At 48.3% G+C, this 22,896-nt stretch overlaps 1 protein-coding gene across 7 annotated transcripts in view; it reads right to left on the bottom strand.

The window, feature by feature from the left end:
- The window catches only part of Cacna1a (calcium voltage-gated channel subunit alpha1 A), a 214,131-nt gene that overhangs the window by 88,989 nt on the left and 102,246 nt on the right, over nucleotides 1-22,896 (bottom strand). For 5 of the 7 annotated variants that reach the window (XM_060392361.1, XM_060392358.1, XM_060392359.1 and 2 more), the window contains exons 6-10: nucleotides 22,349-22,542; nucleotides 12,251-12,354; nucleotides 9,750-9,865; nucleotides 6,794-6,851; nucleotides 5,166-5,257 (exon numbers count right to left, since the gene is read on the bottom strand). In XM_060392361.1, coding sequence (XP_060248344.1) covers nucleotides 5,166-5,257; nucleotides 6,794-6,851; nucleotides 9,750-9,865; nucleotides 12,251-12,354; nucleotides 22,349-22,542 — 564 coding nt within the window. The remainder of the gene's footprint in view (nucleotides 1-5,165; nucleotides 5,258-6,793; nucleotides 6,852-9,749; nucleotides 9,866-12,250; nucleotides 12,355-22,348; nucleotides 22,543-22,896) is intronic. The other 2 variants (XM_060392357.1, XM_060392356.1) reach the window with 2 other exon arrangements.

Consider the following 22,896-nt stretch of genomic DNA (forward strand, 5'->3'; position numbering starts at 1 on the left):
CGTGCACACAGGAGAATGTGCATGTGCTCATCTGTGCACTCTCACATGTGTGTATACCTACTTGTTTGTGAGTTCTTATGTCTGTGTGCACCTATGTGCATGTGGAGGCCAGATGTCTTCAGGTCCCATTCACATTTTGTTTTTGTTTTTTTTTTTTTTTTTTTTTGAGACAGGATTTGGAACTGGCTTTTTAGGTTAGACTGTCTAGCCAGAGACCCACCTATCTCCACTTTCTCCAGGCTTTGAGTGTTAGCACTCACCACCACACTCAACTCTGTGTGGACCCTGGAGGATCAAACCTGGGCCCTCAGACTTGCACAGCCAGCACGCTAGCCTCCAAGCCATCTTTCCAGCCCCCACGCCCAGCCATTTTAAAGAGTGTAACACACTGCACTCACAGTCTGACCGTGTCTCACAATGGAGCTCTCCAGGGCCTTGGTTAGTGGACATTTTATCCTAGGACCCTGCCGGGTCCCCCTCCTCAACCATAGTCAGCGCCTCCGTGCTGAGGAAGCCTCTCTGGGGTGCTCACCTGCTACCTCACAGCACAGTGGGCCGGGGAAGAAGCACGACCACAAAGCTTCCTTCTCAGAGCTTGGGCAGTCTAGGAAGCCCGAGGTCAGCAGGAGGGCAGGTTTGTGGCCTAGGTGGAACCCACCACAGGATAGCAAACCACAGACTGTGTTTGGGGTCCATTTTGAAAGACATTGTCTTCTCTTTCAAAAAAATTTTTTTCTTGTGTATTTGAGTGTATGAAACATACATGTTTGTGTACACATTCACACACATGGTACATATATGGAGGATACTTTGGGTGTCCATCTTCCCCGTCTACATTGTTTGAGAAGGGGTTTTGTTTGCTGTTTGTTTGAGACAGGGTCTCACTGTGTGGCCCTGGCTGGCCTGGAACTCGCTAAGTAGACCAGTGCGGTCTTGATGTAGCTTACAGAGATAGCCTGCCTCTGCCCCCTGTGTTGGTGTTAGAGGTGTGCGCCACCGTTCCAATTGAAACAGGCCTTTTTGTTGCTTGCTGTTAGCTAGCTTGCCTTTTAGCTTTCTGGGAGTGACTCCGTCTTTGACAAGTACTGGAATTACAGGCACATGCCACTGACTCTGGCTTTTAATGGGTTCTGAGATTCAAACTCAGGTCCTCACACTTGCAAGGCAAGGCTTTATCCCAGAATCACCTCCCCAGCCCTTACTGGCTTCTAAAGCTGTTTGGTTTTAGGGTCCTAAGAGCAGAACCCAGTGCTTCATGAGTTCTGAGCGCCCCTCTTCCCCCCGTGAGCCCCACTTAGCCCTTGCTTTTATTTATTTAAACATTAGAAGCAATCGTGCCTGAGCCACTGGGATGTATGCCTCCTGCACAAGAGAAGAAATCACTTTTGAAGAATTAACGTCAGGTAAAGGGGCTGGGGATGGAGCTGAGTAGAACGGGCTCCCAAGGCACTCACCCGACTGTGCCTGCAGCTCTGCAAAAGCAAGCAAATGAATAAATAAAAGTTGCAGAGATGGTAGGTCAAGGAATTGATCTATAATTAAATAGTGCCAGGTGGTGTAAGTAAACCAGGAACATTACAGATTCATGCCCCCACCAAGAGCATTCCAGAGAGTCAGTTTCCTCTCATCCTTGTCAGCATGGGTTGGATCACATGCTCATGTGTGTCAAAATGAATGATGGAGACCAGACACGCAGTAAGAGTGGGCACTCATCTAATTCAGAAGATCTCAACCTGGCTTCCCAAGTACATACCAATAGTAACAAAGATCTTGCCTGTTAAGACAGAACAAAGCAAAAAGCAGGGCTGCTAGATGGCTCAGTGCGTGAAGGGGCTTGCCACTAAGCCTGATGCCTTGAGTTTGATCTCTAGAACCCACGTGATGGCATACAGAGCCTACTTCCACAAGTTGTCTTCTGGCTTCCATACATGTATAGCGACATGCATGACTACACACACACACATATAAACATATAAACAAACACATACATATTTAAGACAAAGTCTCACTACGTAGCCTTGGCTGACCTGGAACTCTAAGTAGATCAGGCTGTCCTCTAATTCATAGAGACCTACCTGCCTCTGCCTCTGGCTCCTGAGTGCTGGGATCAAAGGGATGCACCACCACAACTGCCAGATTTACTTTTACGTTATGCACCTAAGTGTTTTGTCTGCATGTGAACCTGGGGAGGCCAGAAAAAATGTCAGGATCTCCTTGAAGATTGAGTTATAGGTGGTTATGGGCCACCATGTGAATTCTGGGAGTTGAACTCTTGGTTCTATGCAATAGCACCCAGTGCTCTTAACCTCTGAGATATCTCTCTATTCTCTAATGGATGGAAGGAAGGAAGGAAGGAAAGGAGGGAGGGAGGGAGGGAGGAAGGAAGGAAGGAAGGAAGGGAAGGAAGGGAAGGAAGGGAAGGAAGGGAAGGAAGGGAAGGAAGGGAAGGAAGGGAAGGAAGGGAAGGAAGGGAAGGAAGGGAAGGAAGGGAAGGAAGGGAAGGAAGGGAAGGAAGGGAAGGAAGGGAAGGAAGGGAAGGAAGGGAAGGAAGGGAAGGAAGGGAAGGAAGAAAGAAGTTAGAAGGCCAGGCATGGTAGTCCACACCTTAAATACCAGAACCTGGGAGGCAGAGGCAGGCAGATCTTTGTGAGGTGCAGGCCAGTCAGACAGTCAGGGTTATACAGAGAGAAAGACCATGTACACCAAAAAAAAAAAAAAAAAGTGGGCGAAATGAGTTCTCAAGGCCAATGCTGACTGGATGTATGAAGAAGAAGACGCCTGCAGCACTTCTCAAAGGACATGGGCAGGTGCACCCACAAAGAGAAACAAAAGTAAGTCATCATAAACAAAAGTGTGTTTCCTCCAGAAATTGAAAATAGCGTTACAAACCTCCTAAACCGGGAAGGGAAAGTGAACCAGCCAGGGTGGGGACCAATGAGAACCTGTCTAGGAAAAGTTCATGAATGAGTGTCCTGTTATTCAAGTGCAGAAGTGTTATTCAGGCTCAGGGAGTAAGGAGCCGGGAAATCATTCATATCTTTGATCCTGTAATTATCCCCAGCAGCACGCCCATAGGGTGTGGGGAGGAACTGTGAGTGTGCACAGCAGCAGCATTCCAACTGGGAGAGACTGGCGAGGAGGCAGGCGCTACAGCCACCCCGGGGACCAGAGAGCTCCGAGAGGAGAGATGGCGACGTGTCTGTGAGGGTGGACATCTGTGTGGCGGCCAGGGGCCAGCCTGAGGTGGCATGCACAGGAACATCACCCACTCTCTCCCTTGAGATCGGGGTCTCTCACTGGCCGGGAGTTCACTGGTGAGGCTAGGCTGGCTGGCCAGCGGCTCTCCTGTTCCACTCTGTTCAGGTCTGACGTGGATTCTGGGGTTGAACTCAGATGTTCGTGCTTTTGAGGCAAGCATTTTACTAACCGGGTCATCCCTCAGTCCCAAATCTGTTTAATGTGTGTTCTCCTGGGTGACAACTTTCACGTGGGTGGGAATTCTGCCTCTGTCTTGTGCTGAACTGACCACCCACCCCCAACTCATCGGCCAGTGACCACAGACCGACATTTCTAATGGGAACATCCAAATGCACCGTGCTCCCAGGGTTAACCCTTTGCACACCTTACAACACCACGAGTAGAAAAGTCCACACTGGAGCTGGCGAGACGAAAAAAAGCACCTCAGAACTCCGGAGAGCTGTCCTCTGACGTCCACAGCAGCGCGGTGGCATGCGGGACTCCCCCCCCCCAATATATCATGTACAACAAAATAATAAATAAAATTTAAATATCTACATTATTTCCTGTACAAAACTGTATTTAAAAATAAGAGTGCAATTTATTGATTGTGTGTTGGCGTGTAACGTGCAGTGAGTGGACAGGTCTGAGGACAACTCTTTAAGAGTCAGTTCTCTCCTTTCACCACACTGATTCTAGCCCCCTTACCTGCTGAGCCGTCGTGCCTACCCACAGTGGTGGTGTTGTTATTACTATTGTTATAATATTACTTTTAGACAGAGTCTCACCACATAACTCTTTATCTGGAGCTCACAGAGATCCATTTCATGGGCTAAACGCATGCGCCACCACACCTGGCCACACAAAAGTGCTTTTAAAAGAGTCTAAAATTACCTTTAGGCTCTGTGTGGGAAAGATAAATGAATGTTGTTTTTAGACTTTGATCCCATGCTAAAACACTGTCTGATATATATGGAAATATCCCCAAATCTGGAAACACCCAGGGTCTGAAACAGTTCAGCACAAGGAATTTTGCTTTGTTATGTTTGTTTCTGAAACAGGGTCTCACAGTGTATTTCATTCATTCTGTAGTACACGCTGCCTCTAACTCACAGTTGGGCAGTCTCCACCCTCGGAGAGCTGTGGAGAACGGTGTGCCACGCCCTGCTACGCACTCAGCCAAGGTAGCTAGGAGCCTGCTCTCTGGCTGGAACTGGATGTGCAAAGTCTGTGCTTACACCTACAATAAACAGATGTACGGGAGCTGGAGAGATGGCTCAGCGGTTAAGAGCACTGGCTGCCCTTCCAGAGGACTGAGTTCAGTTCCCAGCACCCACATGGTGGCTCACAACCATCTGCAATGAGATCTGACATCCTTTTCTGTCATGCAGGCGTACATGCAAGTGCTCATATACGTAAATACACAAATAAGTCTTCAGAAGACACCCATGGGGCCCATTTGGTTGCGACACTACAATGGTTCTAAGAGACAGGGTCCAGAGGCTGGGAGATGGCTCAGCGGTTAAGAGCACTGGCTGCTCTTCCAGAGGACCTGAGTTCAATTCCCAGCAACCACATGGCAGCTCACAACTGTCTGTAACTCCAGTTCCAGGGGATTCAACACCCCAACAAAGACACACATACAGGCAAAACGCCAGTGCATGAAAATAAAAATAAATACGTTATTTAAAAGAAAATGAGACAGGGTCTAGCCTGCTATGCAAAACAAAACACACAAAAAGCCTAATAAATGAAAAACAAACAAACAAAAAACCAGACTGGAAAGTTGCTGTTTTCCTTGCCATGTAACCCCCAAGACACTAACAGAGTGAGAAGCAGTTTCAGGGCTCACAGCCGGCTGCACGGTCCCCAGGGCTCAGCCGCCATTCCGGGTGATGACCGTGACTGGCGCAGAGGGAGGAACTCACCCACAGACGCAATGTCAGCCAGCTGGTCCTCGGCCTCCTCAGGGTTGAGCAGGTCCGTCTTGCTTTTCTTCAGAGTAGCTCTCCGCAGAGCTCCAGCAAGGGAAACATGGCGAGAGAAGACGGCATTACCCTTTCATGCCAGGGTGGTGCCAGGATGGCAGAACGCCATGCCCACTGCAGACATGTGCAAGCCACCACGGGGGAAGGTGAGGTGGCTCTGCTTACCGGAGCCCAGACCAGTCTAACTGTTCAGCTAGAGTTCAAAGTCAGGCTCAAAACACTTTTTTTTTTTAGATTTTCAAGACTGGGTTTCTCTGTGTAGCCTTGGCTGTCCTGGACTCTCTTTGTAGACCAAGCTGGCCTTGAACTCACAGAGATCTGCCTGCCTCTGCCTCCCCAAGTGCTGGCATTAGAGGTGTGTGCCACCATGCCATTCTAGAAACACTATTTTCAATCTGTTCTGTTTTTATTATTTATTTTAATTAACAATTACTATGTTGTGTATGGGGGTTTTGCCTGCATGTATGTCTATGCATATGTATGTCTATGTATGTACATATGTGCAGTGCACACAGAGGCCAGAAGAAGGTGCTAGATTCCTTGGGACTACCGTTAAAGAAGGTTGTGATCCACCACGTGAATGCCGGGAATTTAACTTGGGTCCCCCGGAAAAGCAGCCAGTGCTCTTAACTCTAAGCCATTCTTCCAGTCCTGTTTGTTTTTGAGATAGGGTCTCACTAAGCAGCCCTGGCTGCCCTGGAACTCACAGACATGCACTTGCTTCTGCTTCTGGAGTGCTGAGATTATAGGTGTGCACCACCTTGCTGGCTCTGGTTCATTTTTATAGTCACAGCAAAGTTCCCTTCAAGTCCCGGGACTGGAGACACAGCCCGTCCCTCAACCTAGCACACAAGTGCTGGGCCAGTTGGGGTTGGGCAACCGTTCAGTGCTCAGGCATGCTCTCCAAGCCTCTCCAGTGGGCACACACTCTACCAGAGACTTAAACTCCACAGGGATCTCTTTCTACTCCCCCCCAAAATATTGAGGATTCTTGATTTCCTTCTGGCATTTTGATATTTATTTTTATTTATTTATTTTTGTTGTTGTTGTTGCTGCTGCACAAAATAGTGATTTTTAGAAAGATCTAAAAAGAAATCTGGTGCATGTACAGATTGAGCGTGAGTGCAGTTCTTGTGGAGGCCAGAAGCTGGCGGCAGGCCCTCTGGAGTTGGCGCCATTACCCACAGGCACTATGAGCGCCTGCTGTGTGTGCGTGCACAGCCACTTCTTTACTTCTACTCTGTGGGTTCTGAGGACGGGACTCAGGTCATTAAGCTTGGACACAAATGCCTTCATCCACTGAGCCATGTCACCAGCCCTGCCACGCCCACTTTACAGAAGAGGAAGACTGTGGGCACGGGGCACACAATTAAAGGAGAAAAGGGGAAGTCGGGAACGCACGCCCGCCCACCCCTGCCACCCAGAGGCCCATGCCTCAACTACTCCAGTTTCCTTATCAGTCTCACATCTCTTCCTGACCTACCATACCCTCTAGACCAAGTCACCTGCCCAGCTGCAGCCAACCCCACCCCCCGGGACCTGCCGGCATGCTGGGCTCAGAGCAGTTACCATCAAAAGGGTGCCTCTGTTCCACGTCTGTCTCGTCCTCCGCGAGGATCACCTCTTCTGAGGAGAAGAGCAGAGTTAAGGTCCTGTGTAAAGGGCTTCCCGGGGGACTGACCCTCAAGGACTCTGGCCACACCCACTGCCCCTCATTACTGGTCTAATCCAGCCAGAGGCAGGCAGCTAGCGTTTTCCTGCATCCGAGCCCCACCTCGCAGTGGGTACACTGAGTAGTCTGTGATGTAGGCATAGCTGGGCTCCACAGTGTGGAACCGTGCTTGAGGGGAGGGGCCTTAAGAGGCAGGTCCTTAAGTTGCGGTCTGTGTGTCCTTAAGAAGGCTCTCGTGGGACATCGGGCTCCTGGTGCCATTACCCTGCTGTGTGTGTGTACACGCACACCCACAAGTCAGCTGTCAGGGTGAGCTTGCCCTCAATCCATCTCACTTCCTTGTCTGCTGATGTCTCTTATGTCTGCCATGGCCACCACAAGACCTAGAGTCTTCACGAGGCTGAGCCCCTGTGGGGCCGTGACCTTGAACTTTAGTCTTTGTTCTGTGGTCAGATGTGAAACATCCCCACAGGCTCACTCGTTTGAGCCCTTGGTCCCCAGGCAGAGGTGGTGCTTGGGAAAGTTGCTGTGGAGAACAAGGGTCACTTGGGGCGAGAATTCAGCCTGGCCCGCTTCTTGTTCTGGTTCTGCTTGTGTCCTGGTAATGCCAGCCTCCTGCTCTTGCCACCATGCCGCCCATCCCTGCTGCCATGTCTACCCATCATGACGGACGCTATTGCTCTGGAGCTGTGAGCCCTACACTGCTTTTACCACAGCAACAAGGAAGCAGTGGACGCTCAGTGAACTTTATAAAAAGTTCACCTGCCTCGGGGACTTTGTTATAGCTACACCTGGATTAGCATACTGGCATCACTCCACCTCAGCCTAAAGGAACCCTGCTCCATCTGACCTGCTGCTTCCCTGCCCCCTCATTCACACTTCTCCAGGAACACCCACTTCTTCTGTTTCCATTGTGCTCCTGCTCCAAGACCTCTGCATTCGCTCTTTCCTCTCTCTGCACCTTTCCTCTGCCCAGCATGCCCACAGCCTCCATTTCACTTCTTCATTTCTTTTAGGTGTTTGTTGAGACTTTTTTTTTTGTTGTTGTTGTTCTGTGCCTGCTATCTTGCCTTTTCCCTTCCCTACTTCTGTGTTTGAGACACAGTCTCGCTGTGTAGCTCAGGCTGGCCTCCTGATCCTCCTGCATCAGATGTGCTCAGATGACAGTGTGCCATCATGCCTGGTCATGCTTATTTTTCTTCTTGCTTTTGATGGGGAGCTTTGTCTCTCCCTAGTCCGGGGCAGGGGTTTTCCACGTTCTCAGTGTGTACGGTGGTGTTTGCGGGTGCCTGGTAAACAAATATATACATATTGGGCATCTGGTGCTACTCTGAGCATCTCAGCTCTGTTGTCTTATAGAATCCTCAGCAGCCCCACAATCCTCCGTGGACTGAACCCAACACAGACCAGAACCATTTGGGCAGAAATGCATCTGCACGCAACATTCACAGACACCTTTCTTATCATTCCCTAACAATACAGCAACTGCCTCAGGCACTCAGTTATTGTGAGACGGTGGAACCCATGGGAGGAGGAGGTGAGCCCATGGGAGGAGGAGGTGAGCCCATGGGAGGAGGAGGTGAGCCCATGGGAGAAGGAGGTGAGCCCATGGGAGAAGGAGGTGAACCCATGGGAGAAGGAGGTGAACCCATGGGAGGAGGAGGAGGTGAGCCCATGGCAGGAGAAGGTGAGCCCGTGGCAGGAGGAGGTGAGCCTGTGGGAGAAGGTGTGAAGGCTGCATCTTCTGTAAGGGGCCTGGGTATTTGCTGATGTTAGTGTCTGTGGTTCTAAAACCAATCACTCAAATGCCATGGAGTTACTTTACCATCATTATCTTCATTTAACAGTTAAGGAAACTGAGTCATAGGTGATGTAAAGGAATAAGAAAGACTAGATCTGGGACTTATACCCATGTTTGCTTAAAAACATGATCAGGGCAAACCAGCTGTGGTGGAAGCAGGAGGATCGGGAGTTCAAGTTCATTCTTGACTAGTTTGGTCTGGGTTTTGTGAGACACGGTCTCAGAAACAAACAAATAAAGCTTCATCTCAAAATAGCTTTTCTTCTTTCTTTTTGATGGGAGGAAGGTCTCACTGAATAGCCCATGTTAGCTTCAAACTTATCTTCCTGTCTCAGCCTCATGTGATGGTTGGTTTCAATGTCAGCTTCCCACAAATTAGAATCATTTGAGTGGGAAGCCTCACTTGAGGAATTTGTCTTAACTGGTGTGGGAGGACTGTGGTAGCAGCCCAGATGAAAAGGGCCTGGCAGGGGTTAGGTCATCCAGCCTCCCTCTTACTAGGAGTTACTCTCCTTCATTTGCTACTGCTGATCCCATTGCTGATATCAGAACCTGCATGCCCAGGCTTCACTCACTGAGGGCAAGTGGCTCTCCGGAACTTTCCAGGCTTTTAGTACCAGATTGGGACTGCCAAGGATCCCAACCCCGTGGATGGAGGAACTAATGGGTCTCTGATCTTTGCAGTGAGGAAAGCAAGCCAGTAACCGGTGTTCCTCCAAGGCCTCTGCTTTAGTTCCTACCTTCAGGAACTGCCGTAAGCTCCGGCCTCTGAAATCTCTCAATGATGGGCTGTAGAGTGTAAGCTAAAAATCAACCCTTTTGGTCACGGCATTTGTCACAGCACCAGCAAGCTAACTAGCAAGAGCCCCAGGTGTGCACTGCAGGTCCCTGCTCTGTTGTGGATTCTTGCTGCTAAACTCTGGGGCTAGCAATTTGGATCCTCTTTCTCCTCCTACCATCACCCTCCCTTGGGCCTCTTCAAATTGCAGGTGTGAGCCTGGGTTGTCCATGGCTAGGGATGTCCACCCCTGGGCCCCAGAAAGGACCTCACCTGCTTTTGAGATCCACTCCATGTACCCATTGAGCTCGCGTTCAATCTGCTGCTGTCTTCTGAGCTTCAGAAAAGCCCTCCGGTTCTCCACACGTTCCCTTTCTTTGGCAAACTCCCTGTAGAACCACAAAGAAGCCATGGTTGGCAGTAATGGTGCTCAACCAGCAAATGAATACATGTCCCTCACTTGCAGAGCCTTGGGCACCTTCCCCAGCATATCATAAACTGGCATAGTGGCACTTGCATGCTATACCAGAACCCATACGATGGGCGTGGGAGACTGTTAAACTCAAGGTCATGCTTGGCTAGGTTGAGATCATCCTGGGCTATCCCTGTCTTAAAAAAAAAACAAAAAACAAAAAACAAGCAAACTGAAAACAAAACAAAACAAAACAAAAAAAAAAAAAACCCACCACTCCCCTGACTCTCCCAACAAAACAAAAACAAAACTTCTGTTGTTAGGAAAACTTTAAAAGGCCAAGCGTGGGGCTTCAGCTTCAACATGGACAGGAGTCCTCCAGGAGGGAATCCTAATCTGACAGCACTGGGTCCCCACACATCTGGATCAAAAAGGTAAGAGTTCAAGAGCTGGAAGCCAAGCCAACTACTGTTGCTACACCTGGGACTCGGACCCCAGAACACTGGCTGATGCCACTCTGGCCTTCTTCCTTCAGCCGCTCCCTTTCCCTCCTGGGGAGGCCATCTTGTGAGTATCAGGCAGTCATGGAGAGATGTGAACTATCTGCCAGCAAAAGCCTTGAAAGAAGACGTCAGAGCGGAAACCTGGAAGAATCTGGGGTTGCAGTTGGCAGCGTGGAGCTATCCTGTGCACCCCCAGACTGCTTTGGTGAGAAATATGAAGTCTATTTATAATGAAGATTTTTTAAATCAAAGTAATCTTGGGGATTTGTGGACCATTTGTGTTAATTCTTATTTATAATTTCTATTTACATGTGTGTGTACCACATTTGTAGGTACCCTTGGAGTATCAAGTTTCCTCCAGCTGGAGTTACAGGTGGCTTGTAACCTACCCAAAATGGGTTTTGGGAACTGAACCTGGGTCCTCTGCAGTAGCAGTAATCGCTTTTTTCTTTCAGATTTATTATATATGTATGAATGTTTTGCCTGCATGTATGTATGTGCATCAGGTGTGTGCCTGGTGCCTGGTCAGAACAGGACACCAGACCCTTTGGAACTGGTTCTGGACAGTTGTGAGCTATCATATAGGTGCTGCGAACCAAACCCATGTCCTCTGCAAGAACAGAAAGTGCTCTTGACTGCCGAGTTGTCTTTCCAGTCCCTCTCCTCTTTTTTTTTTTTTTTTTGAGACAGGGTCTCACTCTGTAGACCAGTCTGGCCTTGAACTCCCAGAGATCCACTTGCCTCCAGAGTGCTGGGCTCAAAGATTCATCAACAGATCAGCCTAGCATGCTTAGCTGCCAAGTCAGCTCTCCAGCCCCAAGGGAAATGCACACACACACACACACATACACACATATACATATAGTCATCAGTGCTTTGTTTTTATGATACAGGACCTCACTCTGTAACCCAGATTGGCCTCAAACTGACTATGAAGTAAATTTGTGGCAATCCTTCGGTCTCAACTTCCTGAGTGCTGGGATTATCTGTGTGAATCACGTAGCTTCATAGCTTGTTTATTTTTTTAAAGATCTATTTATTTGCATTTTATGTGTTTCGGTGTTTTGCTTGCATGGATGTCTCTGCACCGTGCATGTATACCTGGTGCCTGGAGGTCAGAAGAGGTTGTTGGATTCTCTGGAACTAGAGTTACAGATGGTTGTGAGCTGCCATGGGGGTTAACCCAGGCTCTCTGGAACAGCAGCCTGTGCTCCTGACTGCTGAATCATTTCTCCAGCACCTTATTTTATTGTATTTTTTTGAGACAGGGCTTTGTTGCAAAGCCCAGGATGACCTGTAACTCATGATTTTCATATGTAAGCTGCCTATGCTGGGATCACAGACCTGTATCACCACACATGGCTTCTATGCTGTGAATTATTCGGAAAAAAGGAAAGAAGGATTGTTTTCAAGATAAATTATTCTTTCTTACAGTTATTGATTTTTTTATTTAACGTGTATAGACTGTTCTGGCTGCCTGCATATCTGTGTGGACCATGGGTATGTGGTACCCACAGAAGCCAGAAGAGGAGGACGTTGACTTCCCTGGGTCTGGAGATAGATAGACAGTTGTCAGCTAGCCATATGGATGCTGTGAATTGAACCTGGGTCCTCTAGCTGAGCAGCCAATGTTATTAAACACTGAGCATCTCTCCCCCTCCCGAAGCATTGATATTATATAAAAATAAATTAAAACAACAGACAAGAAAACCCATAAGGGCTTCCTCATTGGCTGCCTCAGGCAACACATAATCTATGCAGCTGCTCATGGATTGCTAATGAGAGTGTTGATGACTGAAAACCAGGAAAGTTTACTCACTAGGAACAGTGGGATGGAGATCAGAACAGCAGAGACTTACCCAGACAGCACACCCAGCACAAGGTTCAGCATAAAAAAGGAGCCGATGATGATGAGGGGAATGAAGTACAACCAGTTCCAAGTGTTCCCTGAGGCATCGTTGCTCTGCAGAGTGCAAAGAGGGAAATTATATGAGAATGGAGTGGGGACGAGGTGGAACCAGAGAGGAGCAGAGGGTTAACTTCATGCCTCCTGTGATTCTGTCTCAAATGTTCTTGACTTGCGAGATCCTGGCACTCTGGAAGCCAAGCAAGTGACATGGAGGGTAAAGCTTAGATGGTGGGGAAGAGCACCAAGGTACCACCAGGGGACAAAGCTCTCTCACGTCACATACAGTTCTCAAGATATCTGGGAGTCAAGATGCTGAAGAGGATTCTGGACCTGAGTCTGAAATGAGAAGGAAACATACCATGTGCATGCGCGTGCACAAACACAAGCCACTGAAATGGGAGAGGAATGAACCCCGATCCTCACATAGGTCTCTACACAGTCACCGTTTCCCCTTAGGGAAAGCACATGGCCTCAGAGTCTCCTGGCTTGGTAATTTCAGAGCCACAAGCTTATCCCTCGAGTATCTCCTCCATTCCCTGGAATAAGATGAAAACCACAACACAAAACCATCTCTAGGAAGTGCCCAGCTAATTCTGCAGGGAGAAGAAGTCCACAAATAGAATACTCTTGAAATACAGAAAACTGTAAGAGAATGAGAGGAAGAGAAGATGGAGACAAAAAACGAAGAGGATGAAATAGGAATGGAGGAAGGAAGATGAAAGGGCGGGGCCAAGCTGTTTGTAGAGATGAGTGGTATGAACACTAAGAGCATTTACTATATACCTGTCCTCCTCCAGGAACATCACCTATATTAATGCACTCATCTTCATGAGGCACTGTGTAATCACCGTGTGCATTTTACAACTGGAATGGAGTCCAAAAAAGACAAATAACCAGCCAAGAGTCACAGAGTGCCAGATGTGCATTTTGAATGTTCAGATCTGTGGACCTGACCTGTGTGCTGGAGAAGACTGTGTGCTGGAAAAGATTCTTCTATATTTTAGGGAAGATATATCTTCCTAGTGGTGGATCACCTGTGACACTTGGAAAATGCAGGGCTCTTTAGTGTGGCTTTAAAAGCTCATCTTCAGAAGTAAGCATCCATAATACAGGAGGAAAGCTAAAACAAGAAAGACTGACATCACCAGAGTCACTGATGAGGCTGTGGGGCAACTGGGGCTTTCAGGCCCTGCGGACACAAGGGCACCATAGCATGTTAGTGTCCTGCAGCTGTGGTAACAAAAGTCACAAGCTGACTGATTGAAAAAATAGAAATCTACCTCAGTTTGATAGGGTGGAACTCTAAAGTCAGTTTGTGGACACGGCTGGTTCTACTGAAGGCAGGGAGAGAATCTGTTTCCTATATTTTTCTGGCATCTGGTATTTTTCTGGCCATCTTGTGCCACCCACCTCCAAGTCTGCTTTCATCTTAACATGGTCTGTTTCCTATGTGTGTCTGTGGCTGTATTTACCCTTTTGATAGAGACATCAGTCATATTAGTAGAGACATCTACTGACCCCAATGTAGTGAACTACTTGTGCAATGGTATTTCCAAATCAGGACATATTCTGAGCTACTAGGGGTAGTGGAAAGATTTTCACTATGATTTGCTGTTGTTTCTGTGGTGCTGGGGATGAAGCATACTGCCTTGTGCATGTGACACAAGTAGTCTAAAACTGAGCCACACACCCAGACCTGTTTTATTTCCTCAGGCAGGGTATCAGAATGTGGCTCAGGCTGACCTCAAATCTCTGATCACCTCTCCTGGGATGATGGCCAGGCACCACCACAGCAAGATAACACACACATTTTGAGAGGACAGAACACAACTACTCTGAGAAATAGTCCAACAGCTTTTACTGAAACTAACTAATGCATTACCACCTCTAGCCATACTAATCCCAGATGGTTACCCAATGGAAATATGAACCTGTGATCACTCCAGGTACGCACAAGAATGTTCACAGTGAACAGAAGAACGCCCCAGGCTGTGAACTACAACATTACAGCAGTACACAGGAGAGGAACTTTGTCAGATGATGGGCTGCCACAGGATCCGGCACCACAACAATGCCGAGCAGAAATCTCCACATACAGCAGCAGGCACGGGTGACCCCATAATCAGTATATGTGGTGTGTGTGTGTGTGTGTGTTGTATAGCAGTTTGCTCTGAGATAAAACCAGCCACTGCAGTTTCTTAATAAGACATGTGATGTTTTAAGGGGGGGGTGAAACATTCCATCTTTGAGGAAAGCTCCTTAAGCTCAGGAAACAAACAACTCAAAAGCTTTAGAAAGCCCCTGAAACTGATCAGATTCAGTAGGCCGCTCTCTCCCCCAGTGAAGCTAAGTTACGGGCTGCTGAGAGACTCTTCGGCAAACTGAGATGCCTGAGCGATGGTTTCCCCCTGTGACCTCGCTGCAGGTGCAGTGTGCTCCAGGTCTTCAGGTTCCCAGCGTTTCTGAGCCGTCGTCATTGTTGGGATGGGTTTTGGTGATGGAGCGGTCTCTGAGTCATATTTGCACCTGTAAGTAACCCCCATAAAACTTACTGGTACACCAATTGGACTTTGGTGGTATCTGCACTGTGGTTCCCTATCTGAAGAAGGTAGATGTTTTTTTTACATCCCTCCACGAACAGTGTCACACAACAGCATGTAACACCGTGCAGCCAGACCCAGCGTGAATGCAAAGAAAGGGCTAACTATGGTGGGAAGGCAGGTGTGACCCCAGCTGTACTCGAGGCTGAGGCAGGATGCCGTGAGCCCAGGATCAACCCAGGGAGCACAGGCTGCCTCAAAGACTAACCAAGTGCCTTTAAGCCCAGCCTCATCTACATTGTGAAGTCCAGGCAAGCCAGGCCACATAGTGAGACCCTAACTAAAAAAAAAAAAAAAAAAAAAAAAAAAAAGTTAAAACAGGGCTAGGAGTGTGGCTCGGCAGTAGACTGGCACACATGATACCCTGGGTTCCATCTTTTGCAATACGAGAAAACAAATAATTACATAACTAGATTTATTGTTAATGTGTTTGTTGTGGATGTAAACATGTTTTTGTTTTAATCCCAGGTGCGGGATGTGGGACTGATTCAGATGGCCCACAGCAGCAGACTATTTGCCTCGTGCAGGCTCTGAGAGGAGCTCTTTACCAGCTGCAGATAGTTTAGATCTGAGGACTCTGGAGAGGGAATAAATGCCAGAGCCCAGAGAGTGTGGAGGAGCTCTGAGAAAGAACAAGGCTGCTTCCGCCTCTTCCCGAGGCTCCTGGTTGCTGTTGTGAGACAAGAAGTTGGAGGTTTCCTGAAATGAGGACTAGACTGGCTCCAAGGAACCTGACGACCCTAAGAGCAGGAAGCAGCTAAGAGAACTGCACCCCCTCTCCCTCTAACCCTTTCTCTCTCCTACATGGTGTTGGGGTGTTGGAAAGTACTGGAATGGAGTAGGGAGAAAGAGATATAAGAAATGTAAATAAAAGTTTTTTTTTTTAAAAAGTGTGCCAACATGTATTTACTCAAATAATTAAAACGAAGTCACTTTTAATCATGGACACAGACAGGGTCCTGTAGAAAAGGAATGTCTGAGACCCTAGTCCACACCCTTGTTCTGCTAAGTCCCCACATCTCAGCGCTTTGCTCCTGAAAGATTCTGAAGAAAGAATGGAGTCATTGGAATTTGCTGGACAGAAGGCAGCACGGCTTTGTGTTCCTCTTGGCACCGTGGAGCTGAGAGCTTCTTGTTCAAGTTCCTCAGGCTAAATATAGCACTGGGAGCCAGAGCCAGCAGCAGCCAGCTAGAAGAAGGGCTCTGGGCTGTCACATGGTGGCTCAGATGGGGATAAAGTGGCGTGGTGGAGGATGGTGAGAGGCCCCTTCATGACAAGGGCGTCACCTCGTCATGGGTTACCCCTTTCCTCAGTTCCACCTGTCTGCACTGAGCTCCCTCTCAGGGCTGTGCCACAGTCACACGTGCAATTTTGACCTACTGAAACTCACTAAAATCCTCTTGTGAATTCCAAGGAAGAGTGTATAATCATTTGTCCTGTCAGGTGGGAAACCAAGGCCCAGAGGGGCAAAATCACATACTCACTGTCCTGTGGTTCATGGACACCTGTGAAGGTGTCTTAAGACAGAAGAGTGAGTGACACCAGAGTCTGCAGGTCCCAGGTCAAGCCGTTAGGGCAGGCCCTAATCCTGTGACTAGTGTCCTCTTGTGGAGGGACAGTCAGGACACAGGGACAGACACACAAGGAAAGACAAGGCAAGAGGAAGGTGAAGGCAGGGATAGAAGAGCGTCAGCCAGGGAGGAGACCAGAAAGGATTCCATCCCAGGGTCTGAAAGGGCACAGCCCTGCTGGCATATTGGTCTTGGACCTTTGGCCTCCAGAGCTAGGACAAAAGAAATTTCCATTGTTTTCAGCCACCAAACTTGTTGGAAGGAGGGACATGTCTTTTAGAGACACAAGGAAGCCCTACTTCCTCACCTAGCCTCTCCAGGTTGAGTTCACCCACAGATGAACCCCTCAAGGTGGCCAGCACCCTCACTCTCAGCTTCTCAGTTGGGATCACATCCTCAACACAACAGCTGTTTTGGGCAACATGTTACATGCAAGCAGTTGCCATACTAAAAATCTGACAAAGGCAACCCAAGGGGAAAGTGTGTTTCAGCTCAAAGGTCAGCAAGGCAGTCCCTCACGGAGGGCCTAGGAGCAGCTGCCACACTGCAACCAGGAGACAGATGTTTGCCTTTTTTTTTTCCCTCCTCTACATACCCTGCAGGATCCCAGCTCAGGAATGGTTTGTTCCCTGTGGTGGCCACTGAAGAGCTTTCTTCTTCAGTGAACCTAAGATGGTCCCTCCCATGTGTGCCTAGAGGCATGTCTCCTAGGTGATGTCCTGTTGAGTTGACAACACTCACCATCACGGCATGCCCTTGCTCCCTCATTCATGTAGGTATTGTCACACCCATACACTTGTGAGTAACCCTAATCAATTTGCTGGTTTGCTCAACTGGACTCTGGTGGAATCGCTCCTTTGGCTTGTTATGGGTTCCCTATCTGGAGTGAGCAGACATCTGTTTGTCTTCCTAGGAGAGGTTAACAGCGCCGCATCACACAGGTGGGCAGCAAAATGGGCTACCCCGCCACTCTTCTTTTCAGCTGCCGTTAGCTCGTTTCACTTCTGGCCGCACTGTGGCTCACGTTGATGATAACAATTGGCCCCCTGAGCCCGAGGATTCTGACTCATCATGAGCAGTGCTGAGTCCTAGCGTGGCGCCTGGTGCTTTGTGAACACTTGATAAATACTCTTCAGGCGAATTAATGGCTGAGTCCCAGAGAAATCCTTAGGTGCCTTCTGCCTTATGGTTTATTTCCCTCTTTTTTTTTTTTTTTTTTTTTTGAGCCTGGCTCATTGAGAAAAAAAAAACAAAAAACAAAAAACAAAACAGAAGATGTAAGAAAACAAAACAAAACAAAGCAAAACAAAACAAAAGCCTCAATTTAAGAAAACAATCAACTCCACAGTTTCTGAGATAAAGATGAGATGGATTTGACCAAGAACAAGCCAGTGTTTGGTAGTGACCTTGAGGAAGGCCAAAGGCCACAGTTTATACTTGTCAGCACTGACTCCTGACTGACATTACTTTTTGTGGGTACAGCCTTTTCTCATCCTTTTCTCCACTCTTAAGGCCGTTGCGACTCGGACAATGAGTTGTAGCATCTGTTGGCCTGTTACCACCTCGACTTCCTTGGCTCCTCTCCTACCTCCACTTGCTCCCCTACTGCGTAGCTGAAGTGTTCCTCACAACATCGAGGGACATTCCTGTCTCAGGGCTTTTGTACTGGACAGGGCCCTGCCTGGGTTGTCCTCTCTGTTAGGTTCTCAGGAGAATTTCCACCTGTCCCTTTGACAGTCTGTGACCCTTGGCAGCTTCACTTCCTTTGGTTCATATGACTCTCTCATGATGCCTCAAATGTACCGCATCTATATATTTTCTTTAATGTGTGCATACATGCATGTATGTTCATGTGTGGCTGGGTGAGGGAAGCCACAGGTATTGTTAAACCACACAACTGTCCACCTCCTTTTAGACAGCATCTCTTACTAGTTTGGGGTTTGCCCAAGTAGGTGAGGCTAGCCTTGCCTTTACAGGGCTGGGGCTACAGGTGTGAGTCACCTTCCCTAGGGATCAGACTCAGGCCCTCCTGCTAGCAAGGCAAGTGCCTTATTGGTGTGAAGTCCGGTTCTCTCTGTGTGACCCACCCCGAGCATAGAATAGCTGGCTTTTGCCCACAGTCTTTGATCTGATGTTCAGCAGCTTCACCCACTAGCATGCCAACTACTCTGAAGTGCCCGGAAATGTCATCCCCAGGAGGTGTTGCCAACAAACACGCATACAGTAGTCATTCACAGGGTGCCACAGAGAGTAGGCACTAGATGATGCTTGTCAGGTGAATGAATGAGTCCCCCAGAGACACGTGATTTGAAGTGGGACAGGTATCTGCAAATGAGAAAAGGATTAGGCCACAGACCATCCCTGCCATTTGTGATCAGTTCTCAAGAAGTGTGAGTTTATTATCAGAAAATAAACAGTTTTGCCATTTCTTCACTGCCATTAACCGAAGAGAAGAAATGGAGTAAAAGAGGAAGAAGGGAAAACAGGATGAGGAGAAAGAAGAGAATGAAAGGAGGGCAAGGAGGAAGGGAGAGATAGAGAATGCACATGCAAATTAATAAATAAAATAAACACATACGGAAGAAGACAAAGGGGATGGCTGCAAGGAGAGTTACCAGTGTTGGATTAGAATCAATCCTGTTTGCTACGATTGTCTGGGAGACTCAATAGATTAACTTCCCCCTCCATAAGTATGTTCTCCTCTGGAGGATGGTACCCAAAACCACAAAGACACATCTTAACACAGGCTGTTTTTTGTTGTTGTTTTTTTTTTTTTTTTTTTTTTTTTTTTTTTTCTCCCCTGGGACAGGGTCTCACTTTGACTGGCTTGCAGCTTACTGTGTAGAACAGACTGGTCTCAAATTCACAGAGACCCACATCCCTCTGTCTCTTTAGTACTGGGATTATAGGCATGGAATGCTTGGCACAAGCCTGGTTTTTGTTTTTTAAAAAAATATTTTTTTTATTTTATTTATGTGTGTGTGGAGTATGTGCACATGAATGCAAGCACCACAGAGATTAGAGGTGTGAGATCACCCTGGAGCGAGGCAGTTGTAGTCCACCTGATGTGGTTGCTGAAAACTGAATACAGGTCCTCAGGAAGAGCAGTATGTGCTTTAGCCCCTGAGCCGTCTCTCCAGTCCCAAACACAAAGCTGTTCTGGAATTACTAACAATGGGCAGCAAGTTGGGTTGAACCAAACGCGGAGGTTGAGGATTTCAGTTACTTACAAAACTATTACTTACTGATTACAGCAACTGCAGGTGTCACTGTGAGAGCAGCTAAGTCTGAGTGCTACACAAAGTCTTTGAAACTCTGCAGTACCATCAAACCATGAGACTTGTGTGACCATGAGACTTGTGGTTTGTTAAGCAGTCATGTGCAAAGAAGAAACAACCAGAAGAAATTAGCTATCCTGACGGCAAAGACTTGCCCCAAGGAGGCGGACACTCCTACTTGGCAGGAAGTAGTCTAACAGCAGCCTCACCCCCTTCTGACTCCTGACTTTATTCAGGGATCTCTTTCCTTTTTTCCTCTCCCATCTAGTGTTAGGGGGCTGAAAGAGAAGAAGAAAAGGGGTGGAGGAAGGTTGAAGGGAGAGTAACCCACAAAGCAGCAAATGCCAGCTCCAAATATAAAAACTGCAATATACTTGATTCTTTCCTTCATTTTGCTGTTCATATATGTGCGCGCATGTGTCTCTATATATAAATGCGTGCACATATGCAGGCATTAGATGTATGTGTATAACACATCCATATGCATGTGTGTACCTGCACATGTGTATGTGTATATGCACATGGTGTGCATTTGTATCTGCCTATGTGTTCAAGTATGTGTGTGTATGTATATGCATGTGTTGTTTATGGTTTGAGTATTACATGCATGCACATGGCTATGTGTATATATGTGTAGGACACAGGGCAATTTTGGATATTGCTCCACAGGTGCTGTCCACCTTTTTATTTTTAACGCCAAGTCTCTCACTAGCCTGGAGCTCAATGATTAGGTTGGACTGGCCAGTTAGCAGGTACCAGGGGTCCTCCTGCCTCCACATCTCTGGCATTACGAGAGCAAGCTACCATGCACCGCTTTCTACATGGATTCTGAGGGTCAAACTCAAGTCCTCATCCCTGAGTGGCCGGTATTTCCCATCTGAGCCGTGTCCCCACCCTCACCCCGTTTCGTAAAAAAACAACTCTGTGAATGCATTTAGCTTTGGACTCTGTAATCCCCCTCTGGGGACGCAGACCCTTAAGAGTCCATCTGCATGGACAGAAGTATGGAAACCACAGTGCAACAACGCTCATGGCTCCAGAGGGGGAGCACCCTGGCAAGTCTAAGGGAGAGTGCGTGAACTGGGGGCAGCAAGACAATGCAACACTAGGCTACTCTCCAGAGAGTAAGAACCCTGGCTTGCCACAGGAATATGCTGTTAGGAGAGGAGTGGTGGGAAAGGTGTAGGGGTGACCCTACGGAACTAGGATGGACAATACAGATTTAAAAACTACGTGTAGTGTGTGCAGTGTGTACTTGGCTGACACCGAGCCCTTCAGTACTGAGCGGGGACGATAGTCCGCTTGAAGCTGGAGCTTGGTTAGCCTAGACAGCCAGCGTGCCCAGGGATCCCAGCTCTGCCTCCTGAGCACTACAGGTACAGGCAGGCCAGCACAACTCAGCATCTACCTGAGGATTCACACTTGGTCTTCACACTTGTGAGACAGCACTTTATTTACCGAACCATCTCCAGCCAAAGCAACAGATCTGGTTCTTCTCATGCTGTCAGCCCCTCATATCTGTGGTCAGAAATATTCAGAAAACAACACAAGTCTGCCCTGGGGCTGCTCAGAGCACCTGTTGCCCATGCCCTGAGCTTCACAGCATGAAGCGTGTCTGCAGCCCCGATGTAGCCAAGGCTGGCACACCATGGTTTAGAGAGCTGGGGCGGGGTTCAGGCTCCACCCCATCTCATGTGGGGACCGTGAGCAGCCCCGGACCACCGTGTCAGAGGGGCTCTGTAACCAATGACTCGTGGTTGACTGAGGGCTGAGGGCTGACTGCACTGGACTGGCACAAATGAGTGTTGGGAAGATACGCCAAGGCCCAGAGGGGCTCATGGACGAGAGGTGAGGGATAGCGACTAAGGCAGAGGGAAGGCAGGGAAGGACAGGCACCTCCTCAGACCTGCTGCGGAGGGGCCACTTCCCAAGTGTACACATTTCAAAGCCAACCAAATTGAATACACTTAGCGCTTCTAGAATCTGGGTGTCCGTTGTGTTTTATAGAGTGGGTGACCCAGCCATGGTCTGTACCTATGGCTTGGCCCCTCTCTACCTGCTTCTGTTCACAGTTCTGTCCTGTGATTGGTTTGTGTAGATGTGTGGAAAGTCTGCTGTGTGTGCCCAAGCTGCAGCCCTGTTTGTACTGGTGGCTGCCTAATGGGGCCAAGGGACACGTGAACACGCAGGGAAGGATCTCACAGAAATGCATGGGTTTGAGTTTAGACGAAGTTATCTTGGGGCTCCAGATAACTTAGCATGGTCTAGGAACTGGACACCAACATCCTCATAGTCACTCCCCTGGTCCATACACTCCTTATGTCATGGAAGGTCATGCTCAGGGCAGGATGGTCCCAACCGGCTCACCCAGGCCGAGTTCCAGGTCACACACTAAAACCATATTTAACGCACAGCTGAGGTAGTGTTAGGAAGCTGTCTAGGTAACACCTAGACTTCCGCAGCTCAGGGCTTCCCAGAGGCCAGCGAGCTCCTGCCCTGGGGCTTTCAGAGCTCTGGGCCTTGTGCCACCTGGAAAGGTGTTGGAGCTCGCTGGGGCTCCCCTCCCCATGCCACTGTGCATGCTCCAGCAGCACTTACATTGTAGAGGAGATCAGTCCAGCCTTCCATGGTGATGCACTGGAAAACAGTGAGCACAGCGAACAGGATGTTGTCGAACTGAGTGATGCCGTTGTTGGGCCCTTCCCAGTACGGCTGACATTTGGTCCCGTTGGGGCAGGTGCGGGCGGGTTCCTCTGTCCCACACGGAGCTGGCGACTCACCCTGGATGTCGTCTAGAAAGGAGAAAGGTTGGGAATCAGGAGGACGAGAAGGGACAATCAAGTGAGGATGGGAAACAGTGGTTACTGGGATGAAATTAAGTCAGTGTTTGGTTTTCAAACTCTAACTACTGCCTGCATCACTAGATTCTTCAACTCTGTTTTTTCTCCTCTTTTCCACCAATCTAATTCTCTTTTCTTTTTGAAACAGGGTTTCTTTGTATAGCCATGACTGTCCTGGAATTTCCTCTGTAGACCAGACTGGCATCAAAGTCAGAGATTCTCCTGCCTCCTGAGTACTGGGAAGGGTGTGTATCCCCACCACCCAGGGTTTGTTCTATTTTTAACCTGTTGAAACTGAGTCATTTC

The sequence above is a fragment of the Meriones unguiculatus genome, chromosome 10 (assembly GCF_030254825.1).
Source record: "Meriones unguiculatus strain TT.TT164.6M chromosome 10, Bangor_MerUng_6.1, whole genome shotgun sequence".
NCBI classification, from domain to species: Eukaryota; Metazoa; Chordata; class Mammalia; order Rodentia; family Muridae; genus Meriones; species Meriones unguiculatus.